This window comes from Erythrolamprus reginae, chromosome 1 (genome assembly GCF_031021105.1).
Source record: "Erythrolamprus reginae isolate rEryReg1 chromosome 1, rEryReg1.hap1, whole genome shotgun sequence".
NCBI lineage: Eukaryota > Metazoa > Chordata > Lepidosauria > Squamata > Dipsadidae > Erythrolamprus > Erythrolamprus reginae.
Window position 1 is genome coordinate 116,470,937 of NC_091950.1, and position 19,929 is coordinate 116,490,865.

General features: G+C 40.8%; 1 protein-coding gene across 1 annotated transcript; it reads left to right on the top strand.

Moving 5' to 3' along the window:
• Nucleotides 1–633: 633 nt before the first annotated feature.
• EIF3M (eukaryotic translation initiation factor 3 subunit M) lies at nt 634–19,843 on the top strand. The gene is made up of 11 exons (XM_070762273.1): nt 634–801; nt 2,658–2,790; nt 3,293–3,431; nt 3,744–3,867; nt 4,907–5,001; nt 6,567–6,653; nt 7,608–7,707; nt 10,963–11,044; nt 18,716–18,859; nt 19,203–19,263; nt 19,664–19,843. Exons 1-11 carry the CDS (start codon nt 760–762, stop codon nt 19,782–19,784), a joined length of 1,128 nt encoding a protein of 375 aa, XP_070618374.1. The 5' UTR covers nt 634–759; the 3' UTR covers nt 19,785–19,843.
• The last annotated feature ends 86 nt before the right edge of the window (nt 19,844–19,929 follow it).

The window sequence follows — 19,929 nt, forward strand, 5'->3', positions numbered from 1 at the left end:
GCTCAAGGTTGCAGACCCCTGCCCAAGCTTAAGCAGAAAGCACAAAAATGGCTTTCGGTCCTGGTAAAGTAAGGCTTGCTTTACCTAACGATTAAAATCTGATGAAAAACGTTTGCTTATTAATTCACGAACTTGAGAGCAGGGCTCGTTGTTTTTTCGAACCTGTGTAACATCTCCTAATGCAGTGTTTCCCAACCTTGGCAACTTGAAGATATCTGGACTTCAACTCCCAGAATTCCCCAGCCAGCATTCGCTGGCTGGGGAATTCTGGGAGTTGAAGTCCAAATATCTTCAAGTTGCCAAGGTTGGGAAACACTGTCCTAATCGCAGGGGGGGTGGGGGAATCGGGCGCCCGTAAGTCTCCGAGCCTCAATATTTTGAAGGTTGTAAAACGAGGCTTGTTTCCCCCATTTCCCCATTAAAACAAGGTTCAAAAACAGGTAAAATAATGTTAATAAAATAACACTATTACTAATACTATCACTAATCATCATCGTTCACTCCCTGCAGTACTACGACGGGCAGCGCGCACGCCCCTTTACCGAAGCGCCGGAAAAACCGGCTGTGGCGTCTCCGCGGGCGCCACCACCCAAGAGACTGAAAGCACGAGGAGAGGGCCTGCCAAAGCGCGCTGAGGAACGCCGATTGGAGGGAAGACATCGATGCCCCGGAAACGGAAATGACGTCCCCATAGAATGGCGTGGCCTTTTCCTCCCGGAGAGAGAGTGGTAGAGGCGAGGTGCGGGGACTGTCGCGGCCATGAGCGTGCCGGCGTTCATCGATATCACGGAGGAAGATCAGGTCGGGATGTCCGGCGGTTTGCTTTTCTCTCCTGCGGCTGTTGTCGCCTTCCATTTTTCATATCGCCTCTTCCCCCCACTCCTCGTTCCCCAGTCCTTAGGAATGCTTGTCTATGGAGATTCTATTGGATGGATGGATGGATTGATTGATTGATTAACTGATTGGTTGGTTGATTGATTGTCCAGTACGTATTGGTGGTATACAAAGATATAATAATATTTATATACATGATACTAGTACAAGGGAAACAATTAGGACCGGGGACGGAAGGCACGCTGGTTTCATCCAGCCGTGGTTTGTCCCAAAAGGTGCTTTTTTTTCCTTGCAGACGTTTCCCTTCTCATCCAAGGAGCTTCTTCAGTTCTTCTTCAATGAGAAGCGAGACGTCTTCAAGGATAAACATACAAATCTAATTTATTATTATTATTATTATTATTATTATTATTATTATTATTATTATTATTATTAACAAAGCAAGTCCAGTTGTGTGGGGCAGGGGAGCACCTTTGGGATTTAGGAATGAGTGAAAGGCAGGACTTCAGCTCCGGCTAGCAGGCAGGGATATTTTGCTGATGATAGCTGGCAGCAGGACTTGTCTGTCTACCTATCCCGCTGGAAGATAACCGTTTAAATTGCCTTTTCTCCTGGATCTGCTCGTCCCTCCCCTTATTGCTTCACATCCAACTGCCTTTTTTTTTCATAGTTAGCAGTAGCATTTAGACTTATATACCGCTTCATAGTTCTTTTACAGCCCTCTGTAAAAAGCGGTTTGCAGAATCAGCATATTGCCCCCAACAATCTGGGTCCTCATTTTACCCACTTTGGAAGGAGGGGAGGCTAGTCAACCTTGAGCCAGTGGTGAGATTTGAACTGTTGGGTGAACTTCAGCTAACAGTTAGCTGAGATAGCCTGCAGTGCTGCACTCTAACCACTGTGCCACCCTGGTTCTCTGTCTCTAATTCACCCTCTCCTCCTTGCCCCAAGAAGTGCACTACCAGTTTGTCAAAGTCAGTCTGCCTGCTATGCCAATGCTTCATTGATCAGGAATTATGTGAATATATAGCTTCACTTGCGGTCCAGCATCTATTTACCCCATTAGCATTTCACTCCTAAGACTTAGGACTGAAGCAAAGAAGAAAGTCCTAAATGGTTTTTGAGCCTAGGATTTTTGTTTTCAGTATCAGAAGTGAATGCAAAATTCACTTCTGCTTTACTATTTGCTGTCCTTTCATGTTCATAGGAAAAAATAAGTAAAGTTGGTGCTGTTAAAAAAAACAACTGAAATTCGAAAGGCCTTGAGGAGTTCTTCCCAGTTATCAGTAAATAGATCCAGGTTTGCTACCTTTATATCTTCTGGTATTTCTGGTTAGGCATTTGAGCCCTTATGATTTTGGGGGTTTTGACTTTGAGGATCGTAAAGTGGAATCAATTCTGATTGTGGCTATTATATCCTGAAATAATAGTTACGGTATATACTATTTAGTGTGCCTGAGATAATAAGTTACATGTTTAAAAAAGCTAATTGTCAAATATGTGCAGCTTAAAATAGACTTGAGGGGAATTTTTTCATGAAACTACTGTGTGTTTATATATAGGTTGTGTATAATACCAACAGCATTACTATTCTTATATGTTCAACTATGATCAGTTGCTCAATTTATTCTCCAGCCCTGCTGACTTTAATTGATAATTTTGGCTACTTCAATTCTTTGGGGTAAAATTTAAGTTCCAGTTACACTACTCTATGTACTTTAACAAATTATACTTTATATTAACCAAATAATGATTATAATTGTTAAGTTTTCTAGAGTTGATGGGCCTGTGCAGTTTTCACAGGCAATGTTCTTCTTTAAAAGGCTGCAGAACTCAGAGCCTATCTAAAATCCAAAGGAGCAGAGATCTCTGAAGAGAATTCAGAAAGTGGACTTCATATTGATTTGGCTCAGATTATTGAAGCATGTGATGTGTGCCTAAAAGATGATGACAAAGGTTTGTAAAATACAGATGCTTTGGTAAATGTTTCAAAAATGAAACAAATAGTAATTATATTTTCCATACAGTTTTAGCATAGATTGTACATATAAATGAAATTTCCAGAGTGCAACCAATAGCACAATGGCAAACCAGATGTGGGTTTTCCCGAACTTCCAGTTTGCCCATTTGGGCATTTTTTTCATTCACCAGGCTTCAGTAAGGCCTGTTTGCATGCATGGAGGGCAGCGAGGGGGGTGCGCATGTGTGAGAAAAGGGGTGTGGGCACATGCATGCATGCTAGCACACCCACCCACACGCAAACCAAAAAAGGTTTGCCATCACTGGCCTAGTCTATACTGGCCAAGCCACCTAGATTATATATGAGGCTTTCAGATTTATGTGAGGCTATTAAATTTATTTGCCCAATCTAGTGTCAGAGATGAACCAATGAAGACTTGATTACATATCTGCAAGACAATAACTTTTCTAAAGAATGTAAATTTTTGTTTTCATATAGATGTTGAAAGTGTGATGAACAGTGTAGTATCTTTGCTTCTTATTCTGGAACCTGACAAACAAGAGGCTTTGATTGAAAGTTTGTGTGAGAAACTAGTCAAATTTCGGGAAGGTGAACGGCCTTCACTCAGGCTTCAGCTGTAAGTGTCTTGTTTGGGAGAAAATAGTTGGTTTTTCATTACATAAATAACAATTTCCTCGGAGAAGGGCGGGATACAAATCCAATAAATAATAATATCATCATCGTCATCATCTCTAGTAAAAGAAATCTGGATGTTTTGTAAGACTCTACAAACCTTTTTTACATTTCTGCATATGAATAGCAAAATGAGAATAATATTCTATAAGGATTAAAAATTCTTGAGTATCACAGAATTCAGTGTAATGGTAAAAATGCTTGCTTTTAGTACACTTAAATTTTTGGTGAAAACAGATTGTTTATTGTTGTTTAGGTTGAGTAACCTCTTCCATGGGATGGATAAAAATACCCCTACAAGGTATACAGTCTACTGCAGCCTTCTTAAAGTAGCTTCCTCCTGTGGTGCTGTACAGTACATTCCAACTGAACTGGAACAGGTGAGCAATTAGACCTAAGAGGTGAGGACAGGTAACTAATACGAAATTACCAATTAAAACAGAGTTCCTAAAATTATTCTTTTTTATTTGTATCCAGAGATCATTCTCAGTAGCAAAATCATATGCTGAGAAAACTGTTCAGGCAGTCCATCTTCCTGAAGATGGGGAGTAAATAAGATTTTTATTAACTTCACCATCTTCCAGTGTTCCATTGATTCTTTTAAAACATTCAAGAGGATTAATGGACTCTGGAACACTGGCAGTTGGGGGATTAGAATTAGGATTGCTATATTTTTTGGCATTGGGTCAGATTCTTTCCATAGGTAGAAATAAATCCAATCCACTTCTTACTATGTTGGATGCAGATATTTTTCAATTGGAGTTTGGTTTCCTGCTTTCAAATAAATTATGTGTGGTAGTATTACTATTTCTGGAAGAGTAATATAAAATTGTACTGATCTCCCTTAATGATCTTCTGATCTGCTGTTCAAACAGCAACTGTTCAAAATTATGACTGCACTGAACAAAGGGCACTTATGACAGGTCCTATTAGTTACGACTATCATAGCCTCTTGGGATCATGGGATCACTGTTTGGATAACTGGCTTGTAGTGTATACTGTATAGCATTGCAGTATGCTATGGTTATCTGATCGTAATGTGTGACTTTCACTGCCAAACAAAATGAATGGGAGAGCTGGCCAGAGGTTGCAAATGCCAATCACATGACCTTGGGGTACTGCGACCATGCAGGATTCCCCTAACAATTGCAATTGGACCTGTTTGAACAGCTTTCATAAGTCAAATGACATCACGTTATTATTATTCTTTAATGATGGAGCTCCTGGTGCCAATTATCATTGGTAAGCAAGGACTACCTGAAGACATAGAGACTAGCTAATATCTGATATCTGAAACTAAATAATATATGACATTCTTATACCTTATTTTAGGAATGTTTTTTTATTTCAAAAGCCAAACTATTGAATGATATTGCTCAACAGTAAAAACATACTTTTTATCTTAAATATTTTACATAGGTTCGAAAATGGATTTCAGATTGGAATCTTAACACAGAGAAAAAGCACACTGTTCTTCGACTTCTATATGATGCATTAGTGGACTGCAAAAAGATGTAAGAAAAACTGCATATATATCAATATAAAATATAGGTTGAATCCACAGTTAAACACATGTAGACAAGGTGTTTTAAACTTTGGTACTGAAAATTTTACCTTTGTCGTGTCTAATTTGGTTCCTGTTGAATTCATTGATTCTACAGTATAATAAGTATATTTTATGATATTTGGGACATCTTGGACTTCTTCCATTTTGGACAACACTTTTCCAAGCAGTGCTAAATCCATACCAGAGTAGCATGGTATAGGAAAATATTCAGCAGGACGAGAGGGATCAGAGAGGAATGCTCTGGATCATTATTCTGGTAAAGCGTCTTTTGGCCTAGTGATAGGATTGACTCCAGACTGCTTTAACTTCTTCATTTAAAGAGTCGGTTGAGTCAATTTGATATTCAGGAAATGTGGTTGTTAAAAACAGATGGGTAGGATTGAGGAATAGATAACAGAATAGTTGAAAGTAATTTTATTATTAATGATGAACTGAAATGTTAGATTGCAAGATATTAAGACTTTCAGGATTAGAATAAATGAAAATTTCCACAAGCTATCTATTGGTTAAACAACAGGAAAATTTCATCGTTTTGACCCCTTCTAACATTTATTTTCCTAAGGGAAAAGCCAAAGAGGAAAAAAATCTGGATTTGATTTTGGATTTCTTAGATGATTGATATATTAAATATTCTTTGCTTCCCCATTCCTAAAGTGATACTGGAGTTATTTATGCTGAATTAATGGGAGTCTTCGGAGAGGGGCGGCATACAAATCAAATCAAATAAATAAATAATATGACCTTGAATGTTTGGTTGGCAATTCTATCTTGGATCTCTTCCCCCCCCCCCCACCTGCAGTCTCAGCCAATCAAATTGAAATTAGATCAAATTATGTTTGAAAATTTGTGAAAGTTTATCATTAAAACTTTAGGCTCAAGAGATCAGTCAAAGTACTTATATTTTAAGGTATAAGAAATTTAGAAATCTTCCAAAGGTATCACCCAGCTCTGCTGGTCTTATGAACAGCCTCTCTGACATTTTGAGGAATGACACCTGGCACAGCATTGCCCCTGAAGTCCATATGGCCCTGATAATATTGTGTTATTTTAAAGGATTAAAGGCCTAGACCTTTCAGCAAATCATGAGTGGTGGGTTTTTTAAAATACTGTACAAATATTCTGTACTATTTTTGTGGCTCTTACATGATCTTCTTATCTTTTCTGCCCCTCCAAAAAGGAATTGAAAAGATGTAAACTACATTAGCATTTACTTTGCTTCTTAACAATTATATACAGATGTGTTTTAGTATTTTCTATCTCTACAACCAGCCAATTTTCCTACACCTATTTTAAGCTTACTGTATAAAATTACTTTATTAATTTCTGTATGAAGTTAACTCTGAAACTGCATTTTAAGAGGAAACTTGAGATTGAATAACTTCACGGTGCTTCCTTATCCTTATACTTAAGGTTACTAATTGTAAGTTTCCATGCGTTTTGCATTAGAATAATAATTTTATAATGCCTTTATGAAATGATTTTGAAAAGAAGTGTTGTTGTTCCTTTCACTAGAAGTGACAGTGCAGCAAAAGTCATGGTAGAATTGCTGGGAAGTTACACAGAAGATAATGCATCTCAGGCTAGAGTTGATGCTCACAGGTAATGTAATGTAAAATCATGAAATTTTCATGGAGGATTTTGTTCAGGAATAACTGTTTCCTCTGTGTCTTTGTAAAGCTGTATTAAACATATGACAAAAAGAGTCTATAAATGGGGAAAGGACATAGATGCACATTTGTAGAAAAGGCAGGGGTCTTATTACTACTACTTTTTTAATAATGCAGATTTCAGGCATTTAGAAAGTTGGCAGTAGGAAATAATTTTTTACTACAGGGTGTCCAGCAAACCTGGAAATCAGGGAATTATCAGGGAAATCGGCAGTTCAAGAAATATCAGGGAATTATCAGGGAAATCGTAAAAAATCGGGGGGGGGGGGGGAACAAACCATTAAAATGTTTAAAAGTCAGGGGGAAATCATGTAAAAAAAAAAACCCGGATCACGCTGCCTGGCAGAGTCAAGCAAAAATGACCATAACTGTGGCAACAATTTGCTTCCTCAGCTACCAATATTTCTCTATGGCTTAGCCGTTTGGTATGATGTCATCTACGACCGCGCTTAACTAGATACCAAGTTACAGAGAAATACCAGGGAATTTCAAAATGCTTTCCCCCTGGATACCCTGTATTAGGTTATGCTATATAATCTTCTAAAAATGGAAGAGTATTTCAGTTTAAGTACAATTAATTCCTTGATTAATGCTGTAGAGTTTCTTGCAAAAGGAAAAGTTAAAATAAAAGTCAAGATCTGTCTACTTCAGATAGTTTGTACAGACAAATTATCATTATCTTCAGAGAAAACTAATATTTCTTCATAGAAAGCATTGCTTTTCTTCATTGTTCCTTATTTTTTCTGTTAAGTTGTAGTTTTAGAAAGTTTAGATCTAAGAGCATGGATTGTAATCTTTAACTTACTACAGAAATATGTTCTTCTAAATAATAAGATAATCCAATAAAAGCATAAAATTGTGTATGTCCATTTTGCTTTCTGTTTAGGTGTATTGTCCGTGCACTAAAGGATCCAAATACCTTTCTTTTTGATCATCTTCTTGCTTTAAAGCCAGTCAAATTTTTGGAAGGAGAACTTATCCATGATGTAAGTATTGTTAAAAAATATAAAACTGTATAATACAGCATGAGATATTATAGCCTTTATGTCCACTTTCTTATGAATTCTGTCAGTTTTAATGGTTGCAATAAATTACATCCCAATGTGCTGTAAACAAGCAAGAATGTTATAATTAATCATTGGGCATGCATTGGGCATCATTCTCCATGTTTCACAAATCATGGTTAATGTGAATAATACTTAACATGTTTCTCCTAAAATAAGACCTCTCCGGATAATTAGCCCAATTGGGCTTTTGAGCACAGCCGCTAAAATAAGACCTCCCCTAAAAATAAGACCTAGTGAAGGGATGGGCGTGGCCAGCACAGGAGGCAGCTCTTCCCTTCCCTCATCACCTCATGGCCGCTCAGCCCCTTAATCGCAGCCCACGGATCAGCTGAGCCTGCGGAGGCTTGGTACTGCTTTTCATTCTGTCTCTGGGCACCTGGAGATGTTGCCAGTTTCAGCCCTGCCCACGGTGCATTGGGATTGTCTCCTCCCCCACCCCCTTCTGCCCGGCTGCACCTACTGCTGCTGGCCTTGATCAGATCACTGCCTTTGCCTGGTGCTGGTGCTGTCCCGGCATGTTTTGGAAGGGAAAAGGTGCATCTGCTGTGACCTAGACTTCCTAATCAGTAATGCAGCACAAACTGTCCCAAAACCCTCTTTTGTTTTAACGGCTAGTAATTATTTTCATTCCCAGCCATAATAAGTCACAAACAGTGATAACAAGTCCCGCTTTCCAGGAAGGCAGATAAGCACACAAACTTTGATCTTCCTAGGCAAGCTACCAATTAGCAAGAAACTTGGCAAGGCCTCAGAATACACAGAATCCGAACTAAAATGACACAAGTTGAACAAAGTTGCTTCCTGTGACAAGCCCTCCCTTGTTCTCTTACTATATAGCCTGTGGGAGGAACCAATTATCTTCAAGCCTAACTCCCAAAAAGTCCTTCTTCTCTGCACTGTTCTTGCCTTCTGGCAGCTCTGCAAATGCGCACATTGAGAACAGGCTCCCCTTGATCCTCTGTCTCACCAATGTCAGGCTCTAGAGGGTCTGCTGCCAGCTCTGCAGGTCGCTGATGAACTACAATGTGTGTGTGTGTGTGTGTGTGTGTGTGTGTGTGTGTAAAATCCAACCTCAGAGTTACCTGCTGATGGCAGTATGCTTTCTGTGTCTGTCTATCTGTCTGTCTATCTCTTTCTGTCTCTCTCTTTCATACACACAAACACCTACACACATACGCACACACAGAGTTTTGATCAGATCGCTGCCTGCTGCCGGTGCGATCCCGGCATGCTTTGGAAGGAATACGGCGCAGCTGCTATTGTCCATGCTGGGGTTTGCACAGCGGCAGCGAGAGATTGCAGGGTTTTTTTTAAATCTCCCTTCTAAAACAGAATATTGCTCTTTGGGCCTTGGCCCTGGTGGGCGTTAGCTGTTGTGTTGGCTGTGCACTTGTGCAGGCTGCTGCTACAAGGCAGAAAGCCATGTGGTGCGTTGGGATTTCCTGCTCCCTCCCCCGCTTCTGCCAGGCTGCACCTGCTGCTTTTGGTCTTGCAAGGGTTCCTTTCCCTCCTGGCCACCAATGGCTGGCCTTGCCTCTCTCCCCTCCCAGTCACTCCTCGCCTGGCCTGAGAATATAAATTTGACTGCTGGGGATGGAGAAGCAGCTGGGTCTCATCTTCCGCTGAGTCTCGCGGGCGTTTCTTCCTGCCCTTGTTGGTATTGGGTGCGTCTCAATCGCTTGAGTAAAGAAGCTCAGGGCAGTGGTAAAAGGGTCTGGTCCTGCCAAAGCTTGCAAGCCCACCCCAGGGGTCAGGCTCAGAGAAAGCCAGAGCGCCCTCACCAAAGACACCTGTCACCTGGTCAACCATGCCTTTGCTACACTTTGGCTGAACTCGGCCGCTCGCTTGGGGAGGGCCTTCGTGCTGGTCCAAGCTCTTCCGGCCCAGGCACAGCCAGCCAGGTGGTCGCATGAGGAGGAGGAGGAGGGTGGTCTTTGAGGAAGTTTACGCTGCAGTGGCACTAACTCCTCAGCCAGTCCAGATTTCTAAAAAATTGCCAAGAAGAAAGAAAAGGAGCAGCAAAGAGCCCCAAGGAGAGGTCACTGGGTCGGCCCAGCGTTGGCTTTCCAAGAGAATGAGAAGGGACAGAGAAGGGGGTTTGGGGAAGGGTGAGAGAAAGAGAGAGAGGAGAGACGGGGAGGAAGAGAGGAGAGAGAGAAGAGACAAAAGATGAAGAACACATCTAAGGCTGGGTGTGGCAAGAAGTGAGGTGAGAGACTTGGCCAATTTTGCCTGGTATTATTAATGCCAAATGGTAAGAGATGGGCAGGGCAACGTTGAACACATAAGTGGGCATTTTCTGTTGGAATTAAGTTGGAGTTTTGCGCATTGTAAAGCACAGAATTGCTTTACAATTCTCTAAATCACAGGTCACCAACCTGTGGTACATGAATCACTGATGGTCCATGAAAAAATTTGGTGCTCCATGGAGAAATCTTGGCCCCTGGGCCAGATATGACTGAGAGCAATTAGTCCAGTCCAGGGAAAGGAAAGGAAAAGAAGGAGAAAGGGAGGGAGGGGAGGGAAGGGACTACAGTTACAGCTCTGGAATCTGGGACTCACTTTCCCAACAACATCAGTAAGCCACTGTCAAATAAGCTTCAATTATTTTGTAATAATTACACAATTTTTAATAATTATGTTACAATTAAACCTTTAAAAATTTTGTTATGATTAAATAAGCATTTATGATTTTGTTATAATTAAATAAGCATTTATAACTTTGTTATGTGAAATAGGTGCATTTCATCTTAATAAAATGGAAGTTCTCTACATTTTACAAATGTATTTATCGTTTTAAATGTCATATTAGTGGTCTGCGGGACTTAAAATTATGAATTTGGTGGTCCATGGGATTTAAAAGCATGACCCTGGTGGTCCCTGAGATCCAAAAGGTTGGGGATCTCTGCTCTTAATTATTGCATTAACCCCTAATTTAGAAATGTCCTGTAAAGTTCCTGAATTATATATTGAGAAAATCAAAATGTGGTGATGTTTGGATATTGTTTGGAACTAAACATTCATTGTATTTATTAAAGTAATTTTGGGTCCTTTCTGCACCTCATTATCCGCACTTATATGAATGAAATGTTTGTGAAATACCTATTGAATTAAATTTAGTTGTATTTTCAAATCTATTAGATTTATTGAGAATTTCTCTCTCTTTTTCTGTAGCTTTTGACCATTTTTGTAAGTGCCAAGTTAGCATCCTATGTCCGTTTTTATCAAAACAACAAAGACTTCATTGACTCTCTTGGTAAGACTTTTGTTGTTATCCTCCTTTTATTTGTTTCTTAAATCTGTGTTATTGTTATGAAGTTTAACCTATTCCAGCCTGTTCAGGAAAGAGCAATAGGAATGGGATACTTCTCTTTATTCTGTAGTAGGCTGTAATTATGCCTGTTTACAGAAGAATTGTTTTACCTCTGTTTTCATCAGTAAGACCTATAACCCAGCTATCTTCCTGTAATCATATGTGCATACTACAGCTAAGGCTCAGATGCATCACTGAATATACTTTTAGTTTCCTCATAGGTGTGATTTACCTTTGTTTATTTTTCAATTGCAGAATGTCCAAAATGGATCAAAATAAAAATCTGATTGATAATTGCTGACTTGAGATTCTCCCGGTGTATCAAATGTTAGAGCTGGAATGTCAGTTCTGTGCCACATGTCATAGTACTAAACTATACTTAAACCTCCTAAAATATTAGTTGAGATCATTCAAAGTAAAGAGGCATATATCTGCCTTTCTATAGAGTAGTCTATAGATAATTTGAAAACTTTGTAAAGGAACTCAAAATTTCATGTCCTAGATCCACGATGGCAAACCTATGGCACAAGTGTCACAGGTGCCACACAGCGCTCTCTCTGTGGGCACACAAGCCGTCGCCCCAGTTCATCTCTGTGGCACATGCACTTCCTGTTGGCCAGCTGGTCATTGGGTCTCTGCCGTGCATGGGGGCACACATGCATGCGTGGGGGTAAGGTGCATGCAGGGGCGCATGTGCGGGGCCCAAGTGCGCATTGCATACGTGGAGGCTCACATACATTCACACACCCGTGCTAACCATCACTGTCCTAGATCAAAGGTTCCCAAATTCAGATATTTTATATTTAGTGTACTGCTACAACACCTAAACATCCTGGTATTGTTCTTCTGAAGGGATAAGGTCTAGAACCGTTACACGTTACTATTCAGAGGAAGAGGACTTGGTTCCCCCCCCCCCCCTCCAAATGTTCATTGCTTGAATTATTAAGATTCTTCTTTAACACAGTCTTGGTGCTTAGTGCTGGTTACAGGCTTGTGCCCTGTCTTTTGTGTGCAAACATTGTTTAAGAATCCATTAAGGTATCATACTAAAGTACACTAAAATTAAATACTTCTAAGTGTCCTTATGCAAGCATAAGCTTTTGCAAATGTATTAAAACATATCAAATCACATTCTATCACAGTTAATATGTTTCATAGGATGAAGCTTTGTGATGGAATGTTAATGTCAGCATCCTCTTTATTTATACACCATGGAAAGAAAAGTAGTAATTAACACTTTGACACTCCCCCATTGGTGTGTAATTGACTGTTTCAAAGGAGCACTGGTTCATAAGTAATTGCATGCATGAAAATTACTTTTTCTGTATTGCAGCATTTTAGGACAAGGGTCAGCGACAAAGCAAAATTTGTTCAGTGATGCAGGCTTTTATATTACTGCATTACGATTTAGGGATACTAGTTCTGAATAATTATTTTCATAAAATCAGGGTTTAATATTTTTGTGGGTTTTAGTTTCTAAAATTAATACAATTTGTTTCTATTGGATTTTTAAAAATGTAATTCCAAAGAAAACGCGAAATAGAATGCTGCTGCTCTTGTATCAGTTAATGAATACAGTAGAATTTTTAAAATAATTTTGCACCACATCCACATGAAGACATTGGGTTAGATTAACACATTTGCCCATAACACAATATTGTTGCGTTTGAGGAGCTTTGCCCATTTTTCACCAAAAGTTAGATCTCTCTCCAGAAGCATTCAAGATGGCATTGAGGGCTCAGGTGAAGAAGAAAACTTTGTAAAGGAACGAGTAATTAATGCTTCATTTGCATTTGTTAATTAGAGTTAATGCACAACTAATTGATTTTTGGTGCTTGTAGATTTCTATTAATCCCAGTGTAATTTCATTTTCTTCCTGTATTAAAAGAAGCCTCTGCTAGATCCATAACTATACAGTAGATTCAGTAGGTTCAGATAAGTATACTCGTTTTTTCCAAGCAAGTTTAGCTTATTTATACATGAAACTGAACCAGTTGCCTTTATACGTAAGTAATAAGTAGGCTGCATGTGCTTTTTTGAAATATTAAGATACAGGGAATTGTACAAAATGCATTTGATATCTCTTGTCAATCCATTTAACCCAAAGATTATTAATTTATCTGGTATGTGAAGAATTCCATAAAGAATTGCAATACTTTTAATAGTTCTATTCTTAAAAAATATTTTTGTCCTCTTTTACTTGCTCATCTCCCCTTGTTTCAAAATTATTAACAAGCCACATGAAGCTATAAAATCTGTTCAGGAAAGGCTCCCACAGGTGGCATCTGTTTGTTACAAGGCATTGCCTTATTAACGTTGACAGGTTAGGCCAACAGTTGTATTATCTTGTGTCAACTGTGAATCACCCTAACATGTTCACATTTGAATTTCATCAGACAGACAAGAGGCAACCTTTTTACTTTTAAAGGGGTAATTAATGCTTCATTTGCATTTGTTAATTAGAGTTAATGCACAACTAATTGATTTTTGGTGCTTGTAGATTTCTATTAATCCCAGTTAGCTGTAGTTTCTGAAGCACCCTGTTCGGTTGAGTTATGATGATCACATTTTTGTTGAATCTGTGCCAGATAAATAGTCTGCATCATAATTATTGCTAATTAATGCAGCATTATGTCTGGTGGTAATCTGCTTCCTGCTCTTATATTAATATTACAATGTTATTAATTCATATATAACTTATTTGTTGTGCATTTGGATTTGCTTTGGAAATTTCTAAAATATAATTAATGTATTGTAAAATAGTTTTATATAGTTGCAAATTGAATGAAAAAATTGACATATAAAAGATTGCATCCAGGTATAACTTTCCAATAGTGGAATGGCTTTTCTGTACAATTCCATACACAAGACAAATTGGTTCTATATTTGGGAGGCCAGGAAAGGAAGTTTTATTACACAAGCGGGTCTTCTTTTATGCTGGATGAGGCAATAGAAATGTATGTAAATCAGTTATTTATTTAGGTTTTCAGTGTGATTCAGCAAGATGCTTTCGTCTATCACTTGTATAAGAAAACACTGGTCAACTCTTCTTTTTAAAGCTCATACCACATTTTAATTGTGTAGGTTTCTTTTCTTCGGTATACCAATTATCAAGCAATTTTCTAACTTCTTTATTATTTATTTATTTATTGGATTTATATGCCACCCTCTCCGAGGACTTGGGACACCTTAAAAGAAGTATCCTAAATCCAATTAATTTAGACTAGTTAATCTAAAAACCCCAGTAATATTAAAAGTCAATCATTCTCATTCAAACAACAGGCATACATTGCATTCGTCGGCCAGGGGGCTAGAGTTTATCTTATGTATTGCAGTAGCACATTACCACTGTTTTTTAAAATATCTCCAACTCTGGTCCGATTTTCATTTTCTACCCTAACACAATCTCTTTGCCAAATTTACTAGTTTTTCATCTCCTCAAATCAAAAATATCTGCACTCCCATTTTTGTTTTGCTTTTTCCCTTATTTCTCCTATTCAAATATTTTCTCATTTCATTTTCTGTAAGATTGCTATATTTTAGTAGATTGGATCAATGAGTAATATTTTCATGGCATAAAAATATCCATGATAAGTGATATTTATGCAGCAACTCTCAAGGCTACATTGGCTAAGAGAAAAATAGTTGATGATCCTGTTTTTTCTAACTTTCCTTGCCATATATTTTGAGGAACTTTACTTGGGTCTACCACTGTTTTGGCAGGGTTGTATAAGCATTAAATTGGCACTCAAATTGGCAGAGATGCTCACTGAATTAGAATTCTGAGAATATTATAACAGTGTTAAAATAGCGCTCACATTTTGTATGTACGGGTGTGTTGGTACTGGTCATGAATTTCGGCAATTTATGAAAAAAATCTCAGTTATTAAAAAATGTTTTTTCCCCCCTAAGTCAGCGTTTCCCAACCGGTGTGCCGCGGCACACTAGTGTGCCGCGAGACATGGCCAGGTGTGCCGCCAAGCTCCAGCTGGGCGGGGCGCTGCCGGTACTTCCGTCCTGGGGCTCCCGCTCGCAGCTGTCCCCCGGCTCCTGCTCGATGCCGCGGTGTTCGGCGCTCTCCTGCTGGGCCCCAAAGAAGGAAGGCAGGAAGAAGGAGAGCTCCATTCTTCGCGCCTTTTTCCCGCCTTCCTTCTTTGGGGCCCAGCAGGAGAGCGCCGAAAACCGTGGCATCGAGCAGGAGCCGGTTGACAGCTGTGAGCGGGAGCCCCAGGACGGAAGTACCGGCAGCACCCCGCCCAGCTGGAGCTTCTCTGGTGTCGACGGCAAGTGTCCTTTGTGGCCCGGCGGGAGGGCACTGGCGATGAGAGCGGGGGGGAGGGGCGGCCGCAGCGGCTGCAGGCAGTCGCGGGGAGATGGCGGCAGCGAGAGGGAGCGCTCTCTCTCTCTCTCAGCTGACTGCAAGCGGGAGCCCTGACGGTGGCGGTTGGACGTGCTGCTGGACGTCGTACATGCTGGCGCTGCGGGCCTGGCATATACGGTGTCCAGCAGCACGTCCAGCTGCCGCCGTCAGGGCTCCCGCTTGCAGTCAGCTGAGAGAGAGAGAGAAAGAAAGAGAGACATATAAGAGAGGCAGAGAAAGAGAAACAGCAAGAAAGAGAGGCAGAGAAAGAGAGAGAGAAAGAGAGACATAGCAAGAGAAAAAGAGAGACTTAGCAAGAGAGGCACAGAGAGAGAAAGAGAAAGAAAGAGAGACATAGAGAGAAAGAGAGAGAAAGAAAGAGATAGCAAGAGAGGCAAAGAGAAAGAAAGAGACATATAGCAAGACAGTGAAAGAGAGCAAGAGAGAGAGAAAAAAGCAAGAAAGAGATAGCAAGAGAGACAGAGAGAGAGAGAGAGCAAGGGAGAGAGAAAGACATAGAGGAAGGGAAGGAGGGAGAGAGAAAGAGAGCAAAAAAGAGAGGAAGAAAGAAAGAAAGAGGGATGGAGAGAAAGAAGGGAAGGAAGGAAAAGAGAGAAAGAGGGAGAAATAGAGCGAAAGGGATGAAGAGAGAGGGGGTTTTTGTCCAAACTTTTCTTTAGCCCGCCCCCCGCCCCGCCCCCGCCCCTTTCAGTGTTCCCCAGGATTTTGAAAATATGAATAATGTGCCGCGGCTCAAAAAAGGTTGGGAAACACTGCCCTAAGTCAGGGGTCGACAAAGTTGTTCAGAATCTAGGAGCCAGCCAAAAAATTTAGGAGCCAGAATTTTTTTTAAGCAAACTTGGTTTTTTGCCGAGTCTCCACCTGACATCGCTTTCACCCCCTCCCCCCCGGCGCAGGCCTGGCTCCGCCGAGCCGGCTCTGCTGTACTCCCGTCGGGATCCGAGGGGAGACCGTTAGTCAGAAACCGAAACAGAGAAGAAGGAAAGGGAGACCGGGCCGGGGACGCGGGTGAGGGGGTGAGGGGGGGGAGGGGTTACTGGTCGGAAGTCACCGCGCACGCGGCCGGAGGAGGAATGAACAAAACCTCACGCCGGGAGGGGAGGGGCTTCCGCTTCTCTCCGAAGGCGGGTGAGCGGCCAAGATTGGAGCGTCTGTGTGCGGTGGGGGGGAGTGAAGGGGTTCGAGTAGGAGGCGGAATGGAGGCAAGGGGGGGAGGGAGAGACGCACGCAAGCGCAGGGGATGCTGGGAAAGCAGCTCGCTCAGAGGTTGATGGGCGGAGCTACGGAAGCCAAGATGTACCATTTCTGGGCGTAAACACAAGGCGGGAAAAATATACTGTATACCAGTGATTTTCAACCTTTTTTGAGCCGCGGCACACTTTTTATATTTACAAAATCCTGGGGCACACCACCAACCAAAATGACACAAATCTAATAAATAAATAAATAAATAATAAATAAATAAATACATACATACATACATACATACATACATACATACATACATACATACATACATAAATAACCCCCTCATATATACAATCCCATGTAACATCCCCTTATAAATACAGTCAATCATCAATCATCCCTCCTGAAATTTATACCACTGTCTCATTTATGGGTACTTCTCCTGTCTTTCCCCCTTTTCTCTCTCATGTTTCTCATTTCTCTCTCTTCCTCCCTTTTTCCCTCATTCCTTCTCCCTCTCACTTCTCCTCTTTTTCCATCCCTGTCTCTCTCCCCCCCTTATGTGTGTGTATGTATACACACTCCAACCATTTCCAAAACCAGTTGAGGGCTGGGTTTTTTTTCTCTTTTATCCTTTTCAAAAACAGGTGTGGGCTGGGGGGGGGTTTCTTATTATTTGGATGCTTTTTACCATATGCTTCAAGAATCACCTCTCTCTCTCTCTCTTTTGTTTCTCTCTCCTCTCATTCTCTGCCTCAATCATTTTATCATTTCTCCTTTTTTCTCCCCTTTTTGTTCTCATTTCTCTCACTCTCCTTTCCTCTCCCTATCTGTCTTGCTTTCTCTCTCTCTTGCTATTTTTCTCTCTCTTGTTCTCTTATTTTCTCTCTCTCTCTCTTGTTCTTTCTCTCTCTCATGCTTTCTCTCTCTTGTTCTTTCTCTCTGTGTTGCTCTCTCTCTTATTTTTTCTCTCTCTCTCTCTTTCCTTTCTCTCATTCCCTCTTTCTCTCTATCCTTTCTATCTCTCACTCTTTCCTTCTCTCCCTCCCTTTCTCTCTCTTTCCATTCCCTCTTTCTCTCTATCCTTTCTATCTCTCACTCTTTCCTTCTCCCCCTCTCTTTCTCTCTCTTTCCTTTCTCTCATTCCCTTTCTCTCTATCCTTTCTATCTCTCACTTTTTCTTTCTCTCCCTCCCTTTCTCTCTCTTTCCTTTCTCTCATTCCATCTTTGTCTCCTGGGGCTGACTGCGCCTGCCCTGCACCCCCCACCACGGAGGGAAAGCATTTGGCATCGGCACCGCCAAACCCACCCACCCTCCACAAGCAGCAAAAGCCTCTGCGACTGAGCCGGAAGGCAAACGGTGCACCCCGCCGCTTAGGCTTTTGCTGCTCCTGGGGGGGGGAGGATTTTCTCCTCCCCCCCCCCCCCGGCAGCCAAACGTCGCTGGTGCAGGAAAGCAGCGTGTTAAAAGGCGCGCTGCTTTCACGGAAAACAAACCCGGCTTTCCTGGCAACGGAGGATGACAAGCAGGAAGAAGCGGGGTGGAGCAACGCCAGGCTCAAGCAGGCAGCTTCCGCGCGTTTCTTTCAGCGGAAGAGGAGGAGAGGGAGCGGATCGGGTGGGCGGGGGCAGCGCCTTCTACTGCCGGCGCCTCCCCGCCCCCGCCCCCCCCCCCAGGCAGGCAGGGGAATGGGAACTGCGCGCCCATGGAAAAGGGCACGCAGGGGGGTATTTTGGGGTGTGCGGGTAGCGGCGGCGGGCAATAGCCGGGGGGCGGCTTCTGCAAGTGGGAGCTCCAGGGCTGAAGCCTCAGCCCTGGAGCTCCCACTTGCAGGAGCCACCTCGCGGCACACCGGTTGAAAAACACTGCTGTATACACATACAGTACAGCAGGCAACATTTTCTAGGCGCCAGACAACATTTTCTAGGCGCCACTGGCGACCAGGCGCCTGGGTTTGTCGAACCTTGCCCTAAGTCATGTTATAAGAAAATTACTTGTTAGAATTTGCAGGCACGTAATGATATCTTGGTATTCTCTAACGTAGGTCTGTTGCATGAACAGAACATGGCAAAAATGAGATTGCTTACCTTCATGGGAATGGCAGTCGAAAATAAGGATGTTTCATTTGACACCATGCAGCAGGAACTTCAGATAGGAGCTGATGATGTGGAAGCCTTTGTTATTGACGGTAAGATAATTTGTTTAACACAATTTGTAGTATAGTTCACTTCTGTTGAACATATATTTTTGTTGTGCGAGTTTTTAAAGCTGAATTTTAAGTGAAATATACAATTGTGTTAATAGCCATGTATAGTTTCTGCAGTGTTGAATATAATTTTATTAAATTATGTGTTTTATAGCAGAATGTATAGAAAATTTTAAAATAAATTAATATATAAAACATTTCCTGGTAATAATCCTTTCTTCCTGGGTTGAAATAAACCCACAATGAAAGAATAGATAGTACTACAAGGATATTTTGTAGAATTTTAAAGGGAATTCATTATGTCTCATTCTGTTTTGTTTTATAGCTGTGAAAACAAAAATGGTGCATTGCAAAATTGATCAAACCCAGAGAAAAGTAGTGGCCAGGTAAGTACTCAGTCTTTTTCTGCACCAAATTAATGTGGTCTTGATTATAGTACTTATACAACTGTTTAACTAGAAGTAAGATAATTCTTATCGGTTTCCTGTAGTTAAATAGTTGCTATTTATCATAATTTTATTAAAGTTCAGACTGAATGTGATTAGCTTATTTAATGAAAGAGTCCTATTTTCCAGCACATTTCATTTAATGGCCAAACAGTGACAAGAATACTAATGAGTCCTGTATGATGGTTTTTAACTGAAGGCTGCAGAATCCTGGAGTAGCTGAGGCTTGCTATAAACAATTAGAAAAGGGTTTTTAAAAAAAATCTAGATTCTATCTTGTGTTTTCTAAATAGAAAAGTGTAACATTTTTGTTATTTTATTATTTTTTACATTTCTTTAGTCACAGCACACATCGGACCTTTGGAAAACAGCAGTGGCAGCAGTTGTACGACACTCTGAACTTCTGGAAACAAAATTTGAATCAAGTGAAAAACAGTCTTCTCAGTTTGTCAGATACTTGATTCTTCATTGATAAGTTTTATCTCATTGAAAATGGATGACAATAAACCATTCAGCTTAATTCTGTGAATTTCTTTATTGATATACTAAATAACAATTGGATTTTAAGACATTCATTAAATTGTCTTACCAGCTTATTTAAATGTA